A 15,409-nucleotide genomic window follows, 5' to 3' on the forward strand; every position below is an offset into this window, starting at 1 on the left:
GTAAACGTTTGACCTCTGTTATTGCCAACAAAGGTTATGTTACAAAGTATTGAGTTGTATTTTTGTTATTGACCAAATACTTATTTTCCACCCTGATTTACGAATAAATTCTTTACAAATCCTACCATGTGGGTTCATGGATTTTTTTTTCACATTCTGTCTCTCACAGTTGAAGTGTACCTCTGGTGCAAGTTACTGACCTCTGTCATCATTTTAGGTGGGGGAACTTGCACAATCGGTGGCTGACTAAATACTTTTTTGCCCCACTGTATATATATATATATATATACGTATGTATGTATGTGTGTATATATATATATATATATATATATATATATATACGTATGTATGTATGTGTGTATATATATATATATATATATATATATATATATATATATATATATATATATATATATATATATATATATATATATATACACACACACACATACGTATATATATCTATACATACGTGTATAGATAGATAGATAGATATGTATAATATTTTAACTTCAAACCATCAACTGCAGATGAAACAGCACTAAGCAGAATTTCAGTCTGTTTGTTCAAATGGTTTTCTTTAAGGTATCCAAAAGTCAATAACAACTGCTAAAATCAGAAGACAAAGAACATAGTGAAGAACTGATTTTTCTTTTATTCAAGTAATAATCCAAGAAAATAATGAGAATACCAAGTATTACAAACAGTAGCAATAGTCGCTCAAGTATGTCGTATTCAGCATTACAAACAACTAAAGTGCAAATAATTGTAATATCATCTCACTAAGCTATCCAATCAGAGTCTTCATTTCAAGATCAGAAAACATATTTCTGCCTTTAGTTCAGCAAACAGGTGTAGTGCTCTGTCCCGAGCAAAGCACCCCCTCTAAATGACAAACAGACTGAGAACAAGTCCCAAATGAAGAGTCCTAACTGTTAAACATGACTTGAAATTTTTGCTTTTATTTCTAAACTTGTAACAGCTGTTCACTGAAATTGATCATTTTAAAACTAGCCAAGTTAGGCACCAGTCACACAGGATTCGAGAGTGGTCGGCAACCATCTGGTGAGCACTGGTCATGGGGGGTAAAATGTGTATTCCCTGACTGGTTGTTAAGTTGTTGCCTGAGGAAATCAATTCAATTCAAGTGTTGGTTGCAGTGGAGAGGCACAGCAAGTTTTACAACAACTCAAATAGTCACTGCCACCAGCCTTCAGGAATTACTTGTCAGTGGGTCACAAAACAGACATTTTACCCTAAGAATCAGAGACTGCCAGGGGGGTCACTGACCAAGGTCTGTGTATCTCAGGCCTTAGCAGTTTAAAACCTGTAATTTTCTGTCACACTTCTAGTGACAATCATAGGTATTAAGTGACTCTATTGCAAGACCCTGATCAGGTCCAGCCCAATCCGTCCCCTCTGAAGGTCAACATTCAGGACCCGGACCTCCACTCGCTCCCCAGGTCCTAGAGCCAGGCTGCGACGACGCTGGCTGACAGGCAGCTTGTCCATGGTGATGTTGCTCTTGTGGATGAGGCCTGCACGGCCAACGCCAATATCTACAAAAGCCCCGAACAGAGCGGTGTTGTCCACACGGCCTGTCAGCACAGCACCCACCCGCAGATCACTCATGGACACAACGCCCCGCTTAAAGTCCGCTTGTCCAAAATCTGGGAATGACAAAAAGATAGCTAGACGCAAGGTGTGGAGCGATATCAATGACAAAATAATACACAAGTGGCAGACAGTCGAAGTGTTTGGGAGTAAAAAGTGGGATAAGGGAATGCAGAAAAAAATTGTTGATGAGGCAGACATGAAAAACATAACATTTCGAGCAGTCACTCAATACTTGTATCTACATACGTTTATCAGCAGTGTATTAAACCCCACTTTCCACTTTGCCTGCTCATAAGACCTGTTTCCTGTCTGTAACACTAACACAAAGGACTGTGCTCCAGGAAATAGTCCCGTCCAATTATCCTCCCAACAGCACTGATTTCATGCAGTAGTCTTAGCCCATCTGTTTATTCAGCTGAGCACTGGCTATGAGGCCAAGCATAGTGTACTGCAACCGAATAAGGCTAACCTGAGAATGAACTTTGAAGCCGCGTTCCTCAATTTTAAGACAAGTTAGCCAGCAATAAGTGGGTAGACTTGACTTCTTTCCTCTTCACATAAAATAGTATTTAACTAGCCAGTCTGAAAATAATTACTCTTTTGTACTTACATCTTTTTTTCCCTGTTTTGGGGAAGACCGTCAAAGAAAAATATGTTGCACAAATATTAAAGTGCTCTGTGCCATTTTTAATCAGGATTTGAGAGTTGATGCTGACTTATATTTCCTCATTATCAATAAATAGGCTGCTTAATCAAAAACAGAAGAGCAAGAGATGTGTCCTATTTTTTTCCTTGAGAAAACAAATTTGAGCTACAGCAACAGTTTGTAACTATGGATGGGGTTTTAGTGGTATGTTTGTATGTGCCTGAACTGAAGTGTTTCAGATTAAGGAGAAAAACAGAGTTCTTTGTGCATTTTGTATGTGTGTCTCTGCAAAGAGACGCTGCCCAACAACACAGTCTGTTGGACCCATCACACCCTGTCAGAAACACACTGCTTGTATTGTGGGGCTACAGGGAGGAAGCCACAGCACTGTCAGATCCTATCAAGTTACACTGCCAAGACATGCCTATTATAGTAAAGACAAGAAAAGTCAGTGTGTGTCATAACTAGCAAGATTCTCAAAGAGCTGGATGAATACAAGTTTGATTTTCTATCAGTCAGTGGGGACCTATAAAGGACATCATGAAGGAAAGATGAGAGGCCAAGGGAAGTTACTGTGACTGATAGGCTGCAGATACGTGCAGTCTACAACATTTTTATACGATTCAAAATACTGATAGTTTTGAGATATAAGGAAATAAAAAACATGCATGATCAAGGGTATACATATGTTTCATTGGCTTTCTTCTATTTAAATACCTTTTAAATAACAAAGTCAAAGTAACATTTATGTAAACATATTAATGTCAACATCTCATTTTCCTATTAAAACCAATTTTTTTTTAAAAATGTTTACATGCATTAACATGTTTTTCCTTCAGCATTTTCAACATTGTCCTTTGTATTGTTCTTCTGATTGAATTGATATCAGTATATCAGTGAGTGGCCGGAGTCTTACTTTGTCGTATGTCAAACCCGGGGGGCTGCGTCAGGCCGTCTATAATGAGTTTGAGGGTCTCGGGTGTGGTGTCCAGGGTGCGGGCCAGCTCCTCTACACTGCTTGTCTTAACTTTGTTCTCCACACAGTGTTTCAGGGTTGTACTCCCAATTTGGTCCACACTCCCACCCACAAGAGACAGAAATCTGGACAGGAGAGACGTGCAGAAATTTGAGCTTAGAAATAAAACCACAAACCTACTTGACTTCATAGAGCCTTACCAATAATAGATACTCATTTTTAGGGATTTAGAAATTCAAATATCATTATTATTTACTAGAGTTTAGTGTTCTACCGTTATACTGAAAAGGGAAAATGTTGGGATAATTTATCTATATTTCTAGCAATGTATTCCATAAACTAGCACAAAAAAAATTTGGAAAACGTTTCACCACAATCGCTCACATGATGCTCCATCTCCAGTTTGTATTGCTAATTGCAAAGTGTCGCTACCAGTAGGGGAGTAGTTTTTGCAGACACGGCATTGACTGTGCAAACTACAAACAACCACCAAAGAACTTGCAAGGAGGTTTTTGGTTCTGCACCAAGTAACTCTTTTCAACCAGTTTTACCTTGTGACTACCAGCGAAGTCCAGCAACCACTTGCCAACCAGTCAAGGGAATAAACACCCTTCCATTAGCAACAGAAATTTGCCAGGAGGGGTCACTGACCCATCTCTAGGCTTGCATGACTGGGGTCTAAGAGTAGATGACAAACAGTAAAGGTAAAAACAGAGAAAAAAAAAGATGCTGGAAAAATGGAGGGGAAAAAAAACATATTAAGCTTATACGGGAAAGTGAGCAGGCACTGGGGAAAAATAGGGAGAGCGGCAGAGGTGTGTGAGTAATACGCAAAAAGTTGTGAGTTGTCAAGGTGGAGTTTTCTGTGTTGGATGCAAAAACACATATTTAATTTACCCCTGGTAAATCAGGTAAATCCTCATTGGGCTGTAAACGCTCTGACACCTTCTTTAATGAAACTGCCTCCACTGTGCTAAGGCTGGACTTCGTGTCTGTCAGCTACACTTTTATCACTTGATTCCAGCACGATGTCCCACCACATAATGTCTAGACAGTCAAGTCGCACCATTTCAAATTCACTGAGCCGGAGATATAAATCCAAACTAATTAGTTGCTCTCTGTACTCTAAACAGAAACAGTAACAAATTGGCATTAGAGCCAAAGTAGCGAGCAGGGTTTATGGAAAAAAAAGTGATATGTGTGTGTGTGTGTGTGTGTGTGTGTGTGTGTGTGTGTGTGTGTGTGTGTGTGTGTGTGTGTGTGTGTGTGTGTGTGTGTGTGTGTGTGTGTGTGTGTATTATACATACTGTAAATATTATTTACAACAGGCACTTGGCATATTTGGTGATAGATGTGACTGCATTTGTTTCTATGCATGTGTTCATGTGTGGACCAGCTGGGTAACATCCGTGATAGATGTCGCTCACTGGCAGGCTGACGCCAAACAGACTCAGCAGCTGTCCACGACATGATGGACAGAACAGGTGGAAACACACCAGAACACACACACCAACCTGATTCATACACTGTGTTGTTCAGAAATGTTCATTTGGCAATAGGAGGGACAGTACCGATGTAACATAAAACAGCTTGTGTACAAACTATGTTTGTGACAGCTGTGCGTCGAGAGGCCCCTGCCATCAAAGTCCCTGTCTAATGCCCAAAAGAGGGAAACAAGCGGACTCGATCTCTCAACACCAGTAAGCTTGATCGGTACAAAATAGTAGCTAAGTATGTGCCAGACATGACTTAGTGGTAAGGAAACAACACCTTCGGACCAAACTGGATATCTGTATAACAATAAGGTCTTCTCTCCTGTGCCTCTTTAATCTTCTTAACTTTCCAACCACATATCTTTTAACAGGAAAAGAAATAGTTGTGTCTTGATTGCTTAGACACATATCATCTAGACCCCCAGTTGGACTAAAGCCAGGAAAAGGCGGCTGACATATAATTTCTTACAGAAAGCAAGCAGGATCATTTGTAAAGCTTTTCTTTGCACAATGCAACCAAGTTTAATTATATCATTAAGTACAATTTCTGATATTTTAACTCTTTATATATATTATAGAGTCATTTAAGTCATGCAGTTAATATACGTTCATATAAGTTTTTTTTCCTGCTCCTTAATTCATATACACTGTGGTAGAAGTTCAAAATCCAAACTAAATGTATGAGCACACTGGTTGAGTAGCAGGAATACTAAAATCTTAAAACCTAAATAAAAGCAAATAGAAGAGCACAGGAGAGATATCTTAGAATAGATTAAGTGGGTGGAGGGCCCTACTTGTAGGTGTGTGTTTCACATTTTATTTTTCAGTGGTGTATGTTAGTATTTAAGGGGTACCGGGAGTCCACAGGCCTCCAACACCGTTGGGTTCATACTTATATAATTGCTACCAACACTGTGCATGTATTTTGGTATGTGTGTGTGAATGTAGCGTTGGGTGGGCTCTAATACAGATTTTGTCCAGGCATACAATCAAGGACCCACTCTGTCTTCAGTTATAGAAATATTAGGCCCTGACTGTTACTTATGAGAACAATATTCATCACACAGTGGAAGCTCGCTGTCTCAAACCAAATTACAATTAAATATTTCACATAATGCACTCACAGAATTAGGCTTCACTGATTTATTTTTTATTTTTTTAAAGGTGGAAAAATCATGCGTGTGCTCTTGTGTTTCTGGTTTTGTGCGCGTGTGTGTATATGGTTACAAAAAAGGGTGGATGTGTAGGCTGTGAGCAGTAATGGAGGATCCAGTTCCACTAATGCGATGAACATGATATTCCTTATACAGCATAAAGACACACACAAACACACACATACACTAACACACACAAGCATTCCTTTACAATTCTCCCTCTAAACCTTGTTTTCACCATTTGTAGGTGAGGAGGAGAGAAAATCTTTGGGGTATCTCAGTGATGCTCTCACAGCTAATAATCTAATCAATTCAAGTTGATTAGATTATTAGTGATTAGTAGCGATTATTAGAGTTCTGATTTTGAGTCAGTATACAAATTAGTGATTTTCCAAGTAACTCTTTGATTATGAATATAACTCACCAAGACTTTTACAGCTATAATCTAAAGGTTTACGTAAAAAGACATCCAAACTAGCCCAATGAGTGATACACTCGTCAAGTAGTATGGTCTATTTCCAGATCACTGTCATACCCTGTGATTTTAAGTTTAGTGGAAGGTTACTTATTTTCTGGTTTGTCAAAATAAAAGAGCAAGAACTGACATGGCTTTTCATGTACTGAAAATCTTTACAGAGACAGGTGATGTGCTGGAAACCACAACACACTTTGGGATACTTTCAGAACCCATACTGAATGGAGTACATTCCCAGACTTGGATTATAATACAGCCATAACACCGGATAATGCATTTGCCAACACAGGATTAAGAATTCTGAACAGCAAGAGAAATAGAAAAGCAGAGAACGATTAGATGTCCAGTGAGAAATTTCAATTGTGGAGTTAAATTCTATGGGAAAAATGCTAAAGATATCTTTAAACGGTTGGTAATTCTGGTTAAAAGAAGTTTTAATGTGAGGCACCATTGAGAAAGTGACAGGGAGGGGCAGTGAGAGAGCTGAAAGTATGGACGAGAAACGTGTCTGCCAAATAAATAAATAAAAATAAAAGAGAAAAACAAATAAATGTAACTAAACGCGTGCAGCTCAAAAAGGAGTGCAGAGGGTATTAACAGAAGAGTAATGTGTGCTCTTATATTTTAAGACCTCTGATCCCCAATACTTCTTTGATGAACTACTCTCTAGTGCAGTCTGTATTGAACACACAGACACTGAAGTAGGAAGTTTCATACACGCAACATCAATCTATCTGCACGTGTGTGCACAGAGATACATCTCCCCACATATATGTACAGACACCATCAACAAGAGGAGAGCAATGCTTAAAACCACTAGTGTCAGAACTTATGTAGACTAAACACAGTTGAGTGACTACAGCTGGATGAGAGAGGGCCCCCTCTCTCTCCCTCCGTTTTGTGTGTCCATCTGTTACACACACACAGATGCTCAATGTGCTTCTGATATCAGCATCCGCAGCGCTAACAATCATCTCTCACACAAGGACACACACACCACAGCCAACGCCTCCTCTCTTGTATCCCATGTCTGTGTAAATCAAATCAGAGCCCTCCACCACTATAACCAACCCCATGTGAGATGGTGTCAAAATCAACTCCATCATAGCCTGAACATGCTTTAGCCAGTGGGGTGGGCTGCTGTTCAAGCGTCCGTGTGTGTTTGTGTGCACTGTACCTTTGTGCTACATGGTAGGACTCCGGGTGTATACAGGTCTGATCGAGGGGGTTAAATGAGGTTGAGACGTTGACACCAGTTTTTCCCTTGCCTTTCTTAGCTGCAGGTTTCTCGGGCACTTCTGGTGCCTGGTTAGATGATGATCTGACACTGTTTTGGCAAGAAAGAAATGCATTTTAAATCACCCCAGTATTCCTGCTCTAAGACTATATATTGTTTTATATAAACATTAAAGGAAAAGAAAGTCTATCAAGCCATGGAAACATGCTGCATTTTGCTTTACTGAGCCCTGTGAATTTTGCTTCCATCCAAATATAACAGTGGTACAAGTGCTTCAGGCACATCCCTCTGGGAGGAGATCCTGCCGCAGACCTGCGGCAACCTGGAAACATTATATCTCTAAGTTGGCTTGAAAACGCACCGGTGGTTGGGAAGTGGGAGGTCTGAGTTGCTAGACTGCTTAGACTGCTGCCCCCATCATCTCGGAGGGAAAAATGTCAGAAATACTGAATGGATGGATATTTGAAATAATCCAAGTACACTGTCAGTATTTCCCAACACATTTGACACGATTATCTAGAGTAACTAAAACATTTTTTCTTTAGAATAATTTCTGCATCACATCACACTCCTCATAAATCATAAATAACTTCTTCAACCCATCTCTGTTTTACATGATATACACGATACAAACTCTTGGATGGTAATTCAACTGTAATTTTTACTGCTTTGAACACTACGAACTGAACCCCATTGAGAAATTCTCAGAACTTGGGTGCAAGTTTATCTAAACTACTTGCATGGCTAAATAACACAAAATGTCTATGAATAAACAGGGCGTTTTAGCAGTTTGTTCCAACAGACCATTGCATGAAAAAAGACAACATTGTGAAACAGAATTTGAGTGTTTGTCTGCTTGCTTTTAGGTCTATCTATGTGGATATACTGTGTATATGAGTGCGTACCTGGATAGAGTTTGTGGGTTTATTCTAATGAAGCCAGCACACTGCTGGTAGGACTTGGGCCCCATGCCTTTGACCAGCTTCAGCTGCTCCCTGTTGATGAAGGGACCGTGCTGCTCTCTCCAGTCTGTGATACTCCGTGCCCTTCCCGCATTTAAGCCTGCTACATGCCTAGGAGATAAAACAACAGATTGAAGGGAGAAAAATTACTCATCTCACAATATATTCAAACAACTTCTTAAAATTATTCTACACTAGATGCTAAAACAACAAAACAGAACAGGTAATTAAATAAGTAGGATCTCAAGCTTGGTTGATATCCATATAGGTTGTATACCTATGGGATCACCTATAATAACTCTACAGTATTAGGCTTAGACACACACACCCACACCAAACAAACAGCAGATTCTGCAACCGTGACCTGGCATTTAAGCAAGCACTGGAAACACAAGTGACACACATAAGCCAATATTAAGCATGTATATTTGTCCAGTTCAGGCTGAGCAAAGACGAGAGGTGATTTGAAACTCAATTAGGTCTGCTCTGTTAATGCCCACAGTGACTCACTCATGCTAAAGCATGTGGCTATGTCAACACTCGGCATAATACCTCAGTCATCAACACGTCTGTGTGTGTTTCATGTGCGTTTGTGCATAGCTTAACTTTGTGGAGGAATGGAAAACGCTCACTTGCAGAGCAGACAGGTAAACAGATGACCTGATGCCTGCCTTGCAGCTAATGCCAGCTCAATTCATACTGTTTGTCTCCACTGCAAAAAGTGTGCATATGAAATTTCTGCACTTCCTACTTTTGACTCATGTTTATACTGCACAAGTTGTAACAAATAAGCACATGTGTGCACGGTGTTCTTCCATGTTTCTTCTTCATCATGTATGTTTCTGTGAGTTTAATTGTGTCCACTGTTCCTAATCCTCTTTGTTAATACCAGTCAGCCCAGTAAGTGGGCCAAGGTGTGAAGCATTAGTCTAAACAGAAAACTGGCAGGCCATCTGTGTTTTTGTGTGTGTAGATCATGCAATGGCCTGTGCATGAGTGTGAATGAAGCCTTGCCATGTTGTGACTGCAAAGGGAAAGTATGCCAGAGGTCTGAGTCCGTCTTCATCTCGTTTTCAGAATTTTGTCTCTGTCTGCATGTATTTGTGCAGCACACAGTGGTTGAGTGCAAACATGCACTTGCTTGTGAGGACATGTATTAAATGTTTTTAGGTATGTTTGATGTTTTGATTCTTAATTATCATCTAACATTAGCAAGACAGCTCACTGGTCCCAAACGAGCTATTTTAATGCATCTCTAGTCTGAGTCTACAGCCACGCTCAGTAAGAACCCTCTTCTGTGACAACATAGGCAAAGAATCTTGCAAACATAAACTGTCTGTAAAAGACGGACACAGGCAATGTGAGTCCCACAATTCAGTCTAAGCTGAGTATAATTCCCATTTTAGTGTTTAGAAACTGTACACGGTGAAACTGAGGAGCACTGCAAGATTATTGGCTAGTGACTTCTCAATCAAATCATATCAAATCACATCATACTACAACTTTTGTTTCCACTACAAATTGGGTGCAGAAGTTTGAATTTAATTTGGATTTTCTTTAATCAACACAGGCTCAAAAGCATACATACAGGTTCAAATGTGTACATACATTCACTTACATTTTTTTCTACAATGTCCTAACTTCACAAGATGATCCTGACCAAGAAAGAAGCCCTGCTCCAAAATTAACACCTTTGTACCAGCTGTTAAGCATGGTGGTGACAGCATCATGAGCTCAGGCTGTTTTACTGCTTGTGGTAATGGTATATTGCACAGTATATGGAATAATCAAGGAGGACTACTCTGAAATTCTTCCTTCAATTTAAGGTTAAGGCGGGCTAAAGCAGGCTGTTGCCAAGTGCATACTTGTTGTTTGATTATTGGGGTTCTCTCTGTGTTATTGAAGCGTCTCTACCTTACAATTTAAAGCACCTTGAGGTAAGTGCTGTTGTGGTTTGTTGCTATATAAATAAAACTGAATTGATTTTTAGAAATTATGCGATATGTCATTTTGGGTACTCTACCTCATCAGTATCTCAGAGCAGATGTTAATGTCCACACCAACAAAGCTCACACACTCCTGCACCACGCCATCCAATGCTGTCTTCAAAGCTCCAGCTGACACGTCATGCTAAGAGAAAAAAGAAACATATTGACAAAACCAGGGAATTTTTAAAGTACAGACACACACAGAGACAGAAAGACACATGGCAAAAACTGGTTAAGCAAAGAAAACAACTTTAAATCACTGCTTTTATCTGTGTGTGACAGCAAATACAGGAATTCTTAGGATTTTTCAAACCTCTTTGGGACAGATGAACACTAAAAACTAACACAGCTGCATGTAGCTGTGCTTTCTTTTTTCCCATCCAAATCTGTTTATCAAAATATTTTAATGGAAGATTTTAACAGACTTCACTTGAGCGTGTTCAGGTTAATTCCCATATATTATATTCCATTTTCACCACATACTGCTACTTGATCTTGTGCTGACAGCAATACAGCAAATATGAGGCAAATTTTAAACAAAAAAGGGAGTGAGAAAACTGATTGACAGGAGAAGTACAGAAGTGAAAGGAAAATGTTTCGTTAGGCCTTTCTGTGATTTTTCCCAGTAATACAGTGTTCTTGTCATTGTAGCTCTCAGTCTATAAAAGTACCTCCAAATGAAACTTTCACATTTCTCATCGACCAGCCAATCAAACATTAAACAGGAGATATTTTTCAAAAGCAGTGGAGCCTGTTTGTTTGTTTTTTAAATAAGAAAGGTTGACAGCAAGAAAGGAAAGGAAAGAAAATTATTGTCAACAAACTACTTAAGTACACAACCAAATAATCTTAAAGAAATATAAGGTCTGGCAGTGAGAAACACGAAGCCCTGTGTTGTGGTTAAAATCCAGGAGTTCAGCTACAGGCTGATGTCTCAGCAACTGCTTGAGGATTAGCTGACACTCTAAACTAGACTACTGTTGGTCTTTGAATGTGTTTGTGTGCATGTGTATGTCTGTCATGTGCATGAACATGACTGAGACTAGCATGTGCTGTCCTGTAACATGATCAAGCTTTTAACAAACACTGACTTGTAAACAGATAACAACAAGAGCAGCTAGCAAACACACCCTCTGTCAGCAATAACAGGATAGGAGGACAGATGAGGATAGAGGAGGGAGAGCGCGGTAGACAGAGAACACATGGGGCTCCAAAGTTTTTGCTTGGCCGTTGTGAACTACAATATGTAATTTCAGCACAGAACCTCCAATACTTATCACACATTTTTATGCTATATAGTTACAAAAATATTTCTATCTTGTTATCTTAAGTTAGCACTTAGCCTACAACAGATGTAGCTTTGCTCAGCAGACAGAGGATGACTTACAGCTAAAAGACAAAGTAGTTCTGGAGAAAAACAGCATCTACAATCTGTTCTTTGTAAGTATAACCAGAGGCCTTTTGGAGACAATAATTAAAAAAAAATTCCGAACAGGAACAAATAAAACTACGAATGATTTATGATTTCTGCTGAGTGGCTCTAGAAGCAGAAGCTCACATGAGAAAGAGAAGACAAGGAGGAGGAAATCACCTGTCATACCAGAAAAGAATTTTCTCACGTGAGAAAGTTGGAGGTGCGTAAGGTAGTGTGAGTTTTAACCTGCAGGAAAAATCCACTGAATGTGTTCTTAGATTCTTGCTGAAACCTTATACAGGCGTGAGAAACACTAGAACACTTTAGGTGCTGCTTGGTTAGGGATGGGAACACTAAAAATGTAGCTTAATAAGCATTTATAGTAACTTCCCAAAAGTAAACAATAATCATAATAATCACATTTACACTTGAAACATTGTGACACTGCTCAATAATAATAGATATTTGCATAACAAATAAGGGACTGCTACACAGAAAAGGATATGCAAATATGTCGTAAGGAAGAAACTAACGAGAAAATACAGGTGAAGAAAAACAACTGTACTAAACAACTGTGATTTCAGAGCTGGAGTGAAAGAGTTCTGCTCTATTAAACATCCACAATCCAGTCCGTGTGTTTCCGCTTCAACACCCAGGCAGCAGAGGCCCGCATGGCTCTGCGTCACAGTTTACAGTGGCGCTAACAGCACCAGTGAAGCATGTCATGCTGTATCTTTTTATCTATCGATCCACGTGTCACACTTTGTGAGGTATGTTTTCTATCTGATTATGCAACAGACGAGTCAAATAAAATGGCACGATCACTATTTTTAAGCTGCAAATTCTAGCTTTAGAGGGATGCACTGACCTAGTGTTCTTCTATTTTCATTTTATATTCAACTCACCTCGAGGTACACACTAACTAAAGAACATTAGAAATCACATACGCAACTTAATGCAGATTTTCCATCTGAGCCATCTAGATCATTGCTAAATGTTCTTCATAGTATTTAGATTAGAGCTGTAAGGTGATGTGGAAGCATAGAGGTGGTTTGCCAGACAAAGCTATATATGCTACTATCTCTTTGAAAATCACCTCCACTCCCTCATTCCTTCGTCCCAACTCCCAGCACCCAAACCTCAAATTCATACAGAACCAATGGAGTGGATCCCTATGTGAGAAGGTTATGTTTGGATTGGTCGGAAACCAGCCAAAGCCAGCCAACCAATACAAAGGAACAAAGTGCTTCTTTCTGCACCTCAAGTACTTAAACACTGTTGAGTTACCACATGTCAATCAGAGACAGTGAGAGAAGCACAGTGATGAAAACTACAAAAGAGACAAAACAAAAAGGGTTTTTTAGAGAGGTACTTTACTGATAAAACCTAGAATACCTTGTCATTTCGACATTTATAAAATTGCAGTGAACCAGAAGGTGAGTAAACCAGAGAGGGAAAGGGGACTGACAGTAATGAATGAATGTCTTTGGACAGCAGGCTGATCGTTTATATGAAAGAAGAAGAGCCTGAGGGATGTAAATGACAGAAGGTTAACTATGAGACTAGAAAAAGTTGCATTTCCTGCGGAAATGCAGTGTGAATGCTGTGTAGTGGAATCTGCTGAAAACAGCAGAAGAAGCAAAACTATCAGCTGAAGAGAGTTGTAGAAGCTGAAGTGCTTGCTGAAAATGGCTGTATTTGAAAGGGTACAGTGAAGAGTGTCAAGAAAGAGTGCATGCAAGCAGGGGAACATGTGCGGCAACCGCCACAGGCAGGATTTGAATCTTCGCCACCATATCTCACGGCAGCTGATCATCCCACTGAGCCAAACCACTTTCGGTCTCAACCAGAAATATGATGAGAGGCAAAATGTCCACTGTGCAGAAGAAGCTGAATTGTGCTGAAAAGAGGTGAAGAAGCTGAATGTTCAGCAAAAAGAGACAAAGAACCTGAAAATTGTGCTGAAAAGAGCAGAAGAGGCTGAAAATTCTGCTAAACAGAGCAGAAGAAACTGAAATTTGTGCTCAAAAGAGGTGAAAAACCTAAAATTCTACTGAAAAGAGCAGAACAGACTGAAAATTCTGCTAAAAAGAGCAAAAGAGAATGAAAATTCTGCTGAAAAGTGGTGAAGAAGCTGAAATTTGTGTTGAAAAGAGTGAAAAAAAAGTTGAACTGTTAACTGAAAAAAATGTTGCCATAAGCGGGATTCGATCCCAGCCCTCCTGCTCTGAGAACGGCTGCTCATCTCACTGAGCTAAAACATGGCTCAGCCAGGCAAGCAAAACCAGTGATCACACTCGCAATGTGGTCCCATTCAGCAAAATGGGCCAAAAAATGGCATAAAAAGCTTAATATCTCAAAAAGTATAAAAGTTGTGAGGACCAAAAGATATAGCAGGAATTAGCAGAAGGAGCGGAACAGAGGGAGTAGTTAACCAGCAAAGTCAAAGTCAAAGTCAACTTTATTTGTCAATTCTGCCACATGTACAGGACATACAGAGAATAGAAATTTCGTTACTCTCAAACCCTAGATGAAATAGCAATGAACATTTAAATATAAGAGAGTGATTAAAAAAATGCAAATAAAATAATTAAAAAGTAAAAATTTAAATAAATACAATACAAATTAACAAGAAAGCTATACAATATACAATATACAGTATTCAGGTAAGGGTAAATGACATTGAGTGTAAACCAGGCAGAGTAGTGCAAATAGGCAAAAAGGTCTGAGCAACTAGAATAATAAGGTAGAAGAATAAAGAATAAAGAGAAACAGGAACTCAATAGTATGAATGCCTGTGAGGCATTCACACAATAAAGAATAAAGAGAAACAGGAACACAATAATTAAGATCAAATGTCTGTTGGGTTCCAAGTGTTGTATTCAAACTGAGACACAAAGGCTTATACTCATGTATTAATTCTTGTAATGTGGGAAGCCACAAGTCAGTGAATGTTGTCACATCTACCTGAGGTTGATTAGTTAAAACTGTTTATTTAAATCAACCAGAGCAACAACTAAGGTATGCTGCCTCAGCAGCAGCCATGATTCCAAATTCTGCATCACCAAACTCAACCCCCACCCCTTCACAGATCTCCTCCCAGTTGTCAACAATCCACAATGTACTGGGCACCAAAGTGAAGTTGGGAAAACCAATTTTGAAGACAGACAGATAGACAATGGAGTGAAACTGCTGAGTGAAGTCATTCAGTTTCACATAATAAGTGAACTATGTACAAATAAACAAGGCTATTTGAAGGTCATGATCTTGACTGACAGCACTTTTTAAGGCCTCTGAGACCTGTATATGTATTCTACATATGGAGCCTTGGCTGAGTATGCTTGTGTTTGTGGATGCAGGCATTACTAATGTTTTAGGCCCCTAAATGTGGTCACAACAATTACTTTATGAAAGTCTAAGACAATATGCAGACTAATCAGTGACTCT

General features: G+C 39.3%; 1 protein-coding gene across 1 annotated transcript in view; it reads right to left on the bottom strand.

The window, feature by feature from the left end:
• Window positions 1–632: 632 nt before the first annotated feature.
• The window catches only part of srbd1 (S1 RNA binding domain 1), a 50,871-nt gene continuing 36,094 nt past the window's right edge, over window positions 633–15,409 (bottom strand). Inside the window, exons 17-21 of the mRNA XM_080868328.1 lie at window positions 10,584–10,690; window positions 8,504–8,671; window positions 7,539–7,688; window positions 3,180–3,364; window positions 633–1,670 (exon numbers count right to left, since the gene is read on the bottom strand). Of these exons, the coding sequence (XP_080724454.1) occupies window positions 1,378–1,670; window positions 3,180–3,364; window positions 7,539–7,688; window positions 8,504–8,671; window positions 10,584–10,690 (903 nt within the window). The 3' untranslated portion in view covers window positions 633–1,377. The remainder of the gene's footprint in view (window positions 1,671–3,179; window positions 3,365–7,538; window positions 7,689–8,503; window positions 8,672–10,583; window positions 10,691–15,409) is intronic.

The sequence above is a fragment of the Rhamphochromis sp. 'chilingali' genome (assembly GCF_963969265.1).
Source record: "Rhamphochromis sp. 'chilingali' genome assembly, chromosome: 20".
Taxonomy (NCBI): Eukaryota; Metazoa; Chordata; class Actinopteri; order Cichliformes; family Cichlidae; genus Rhamphochromis; species Rhamphochromis sp. 'chilingali'.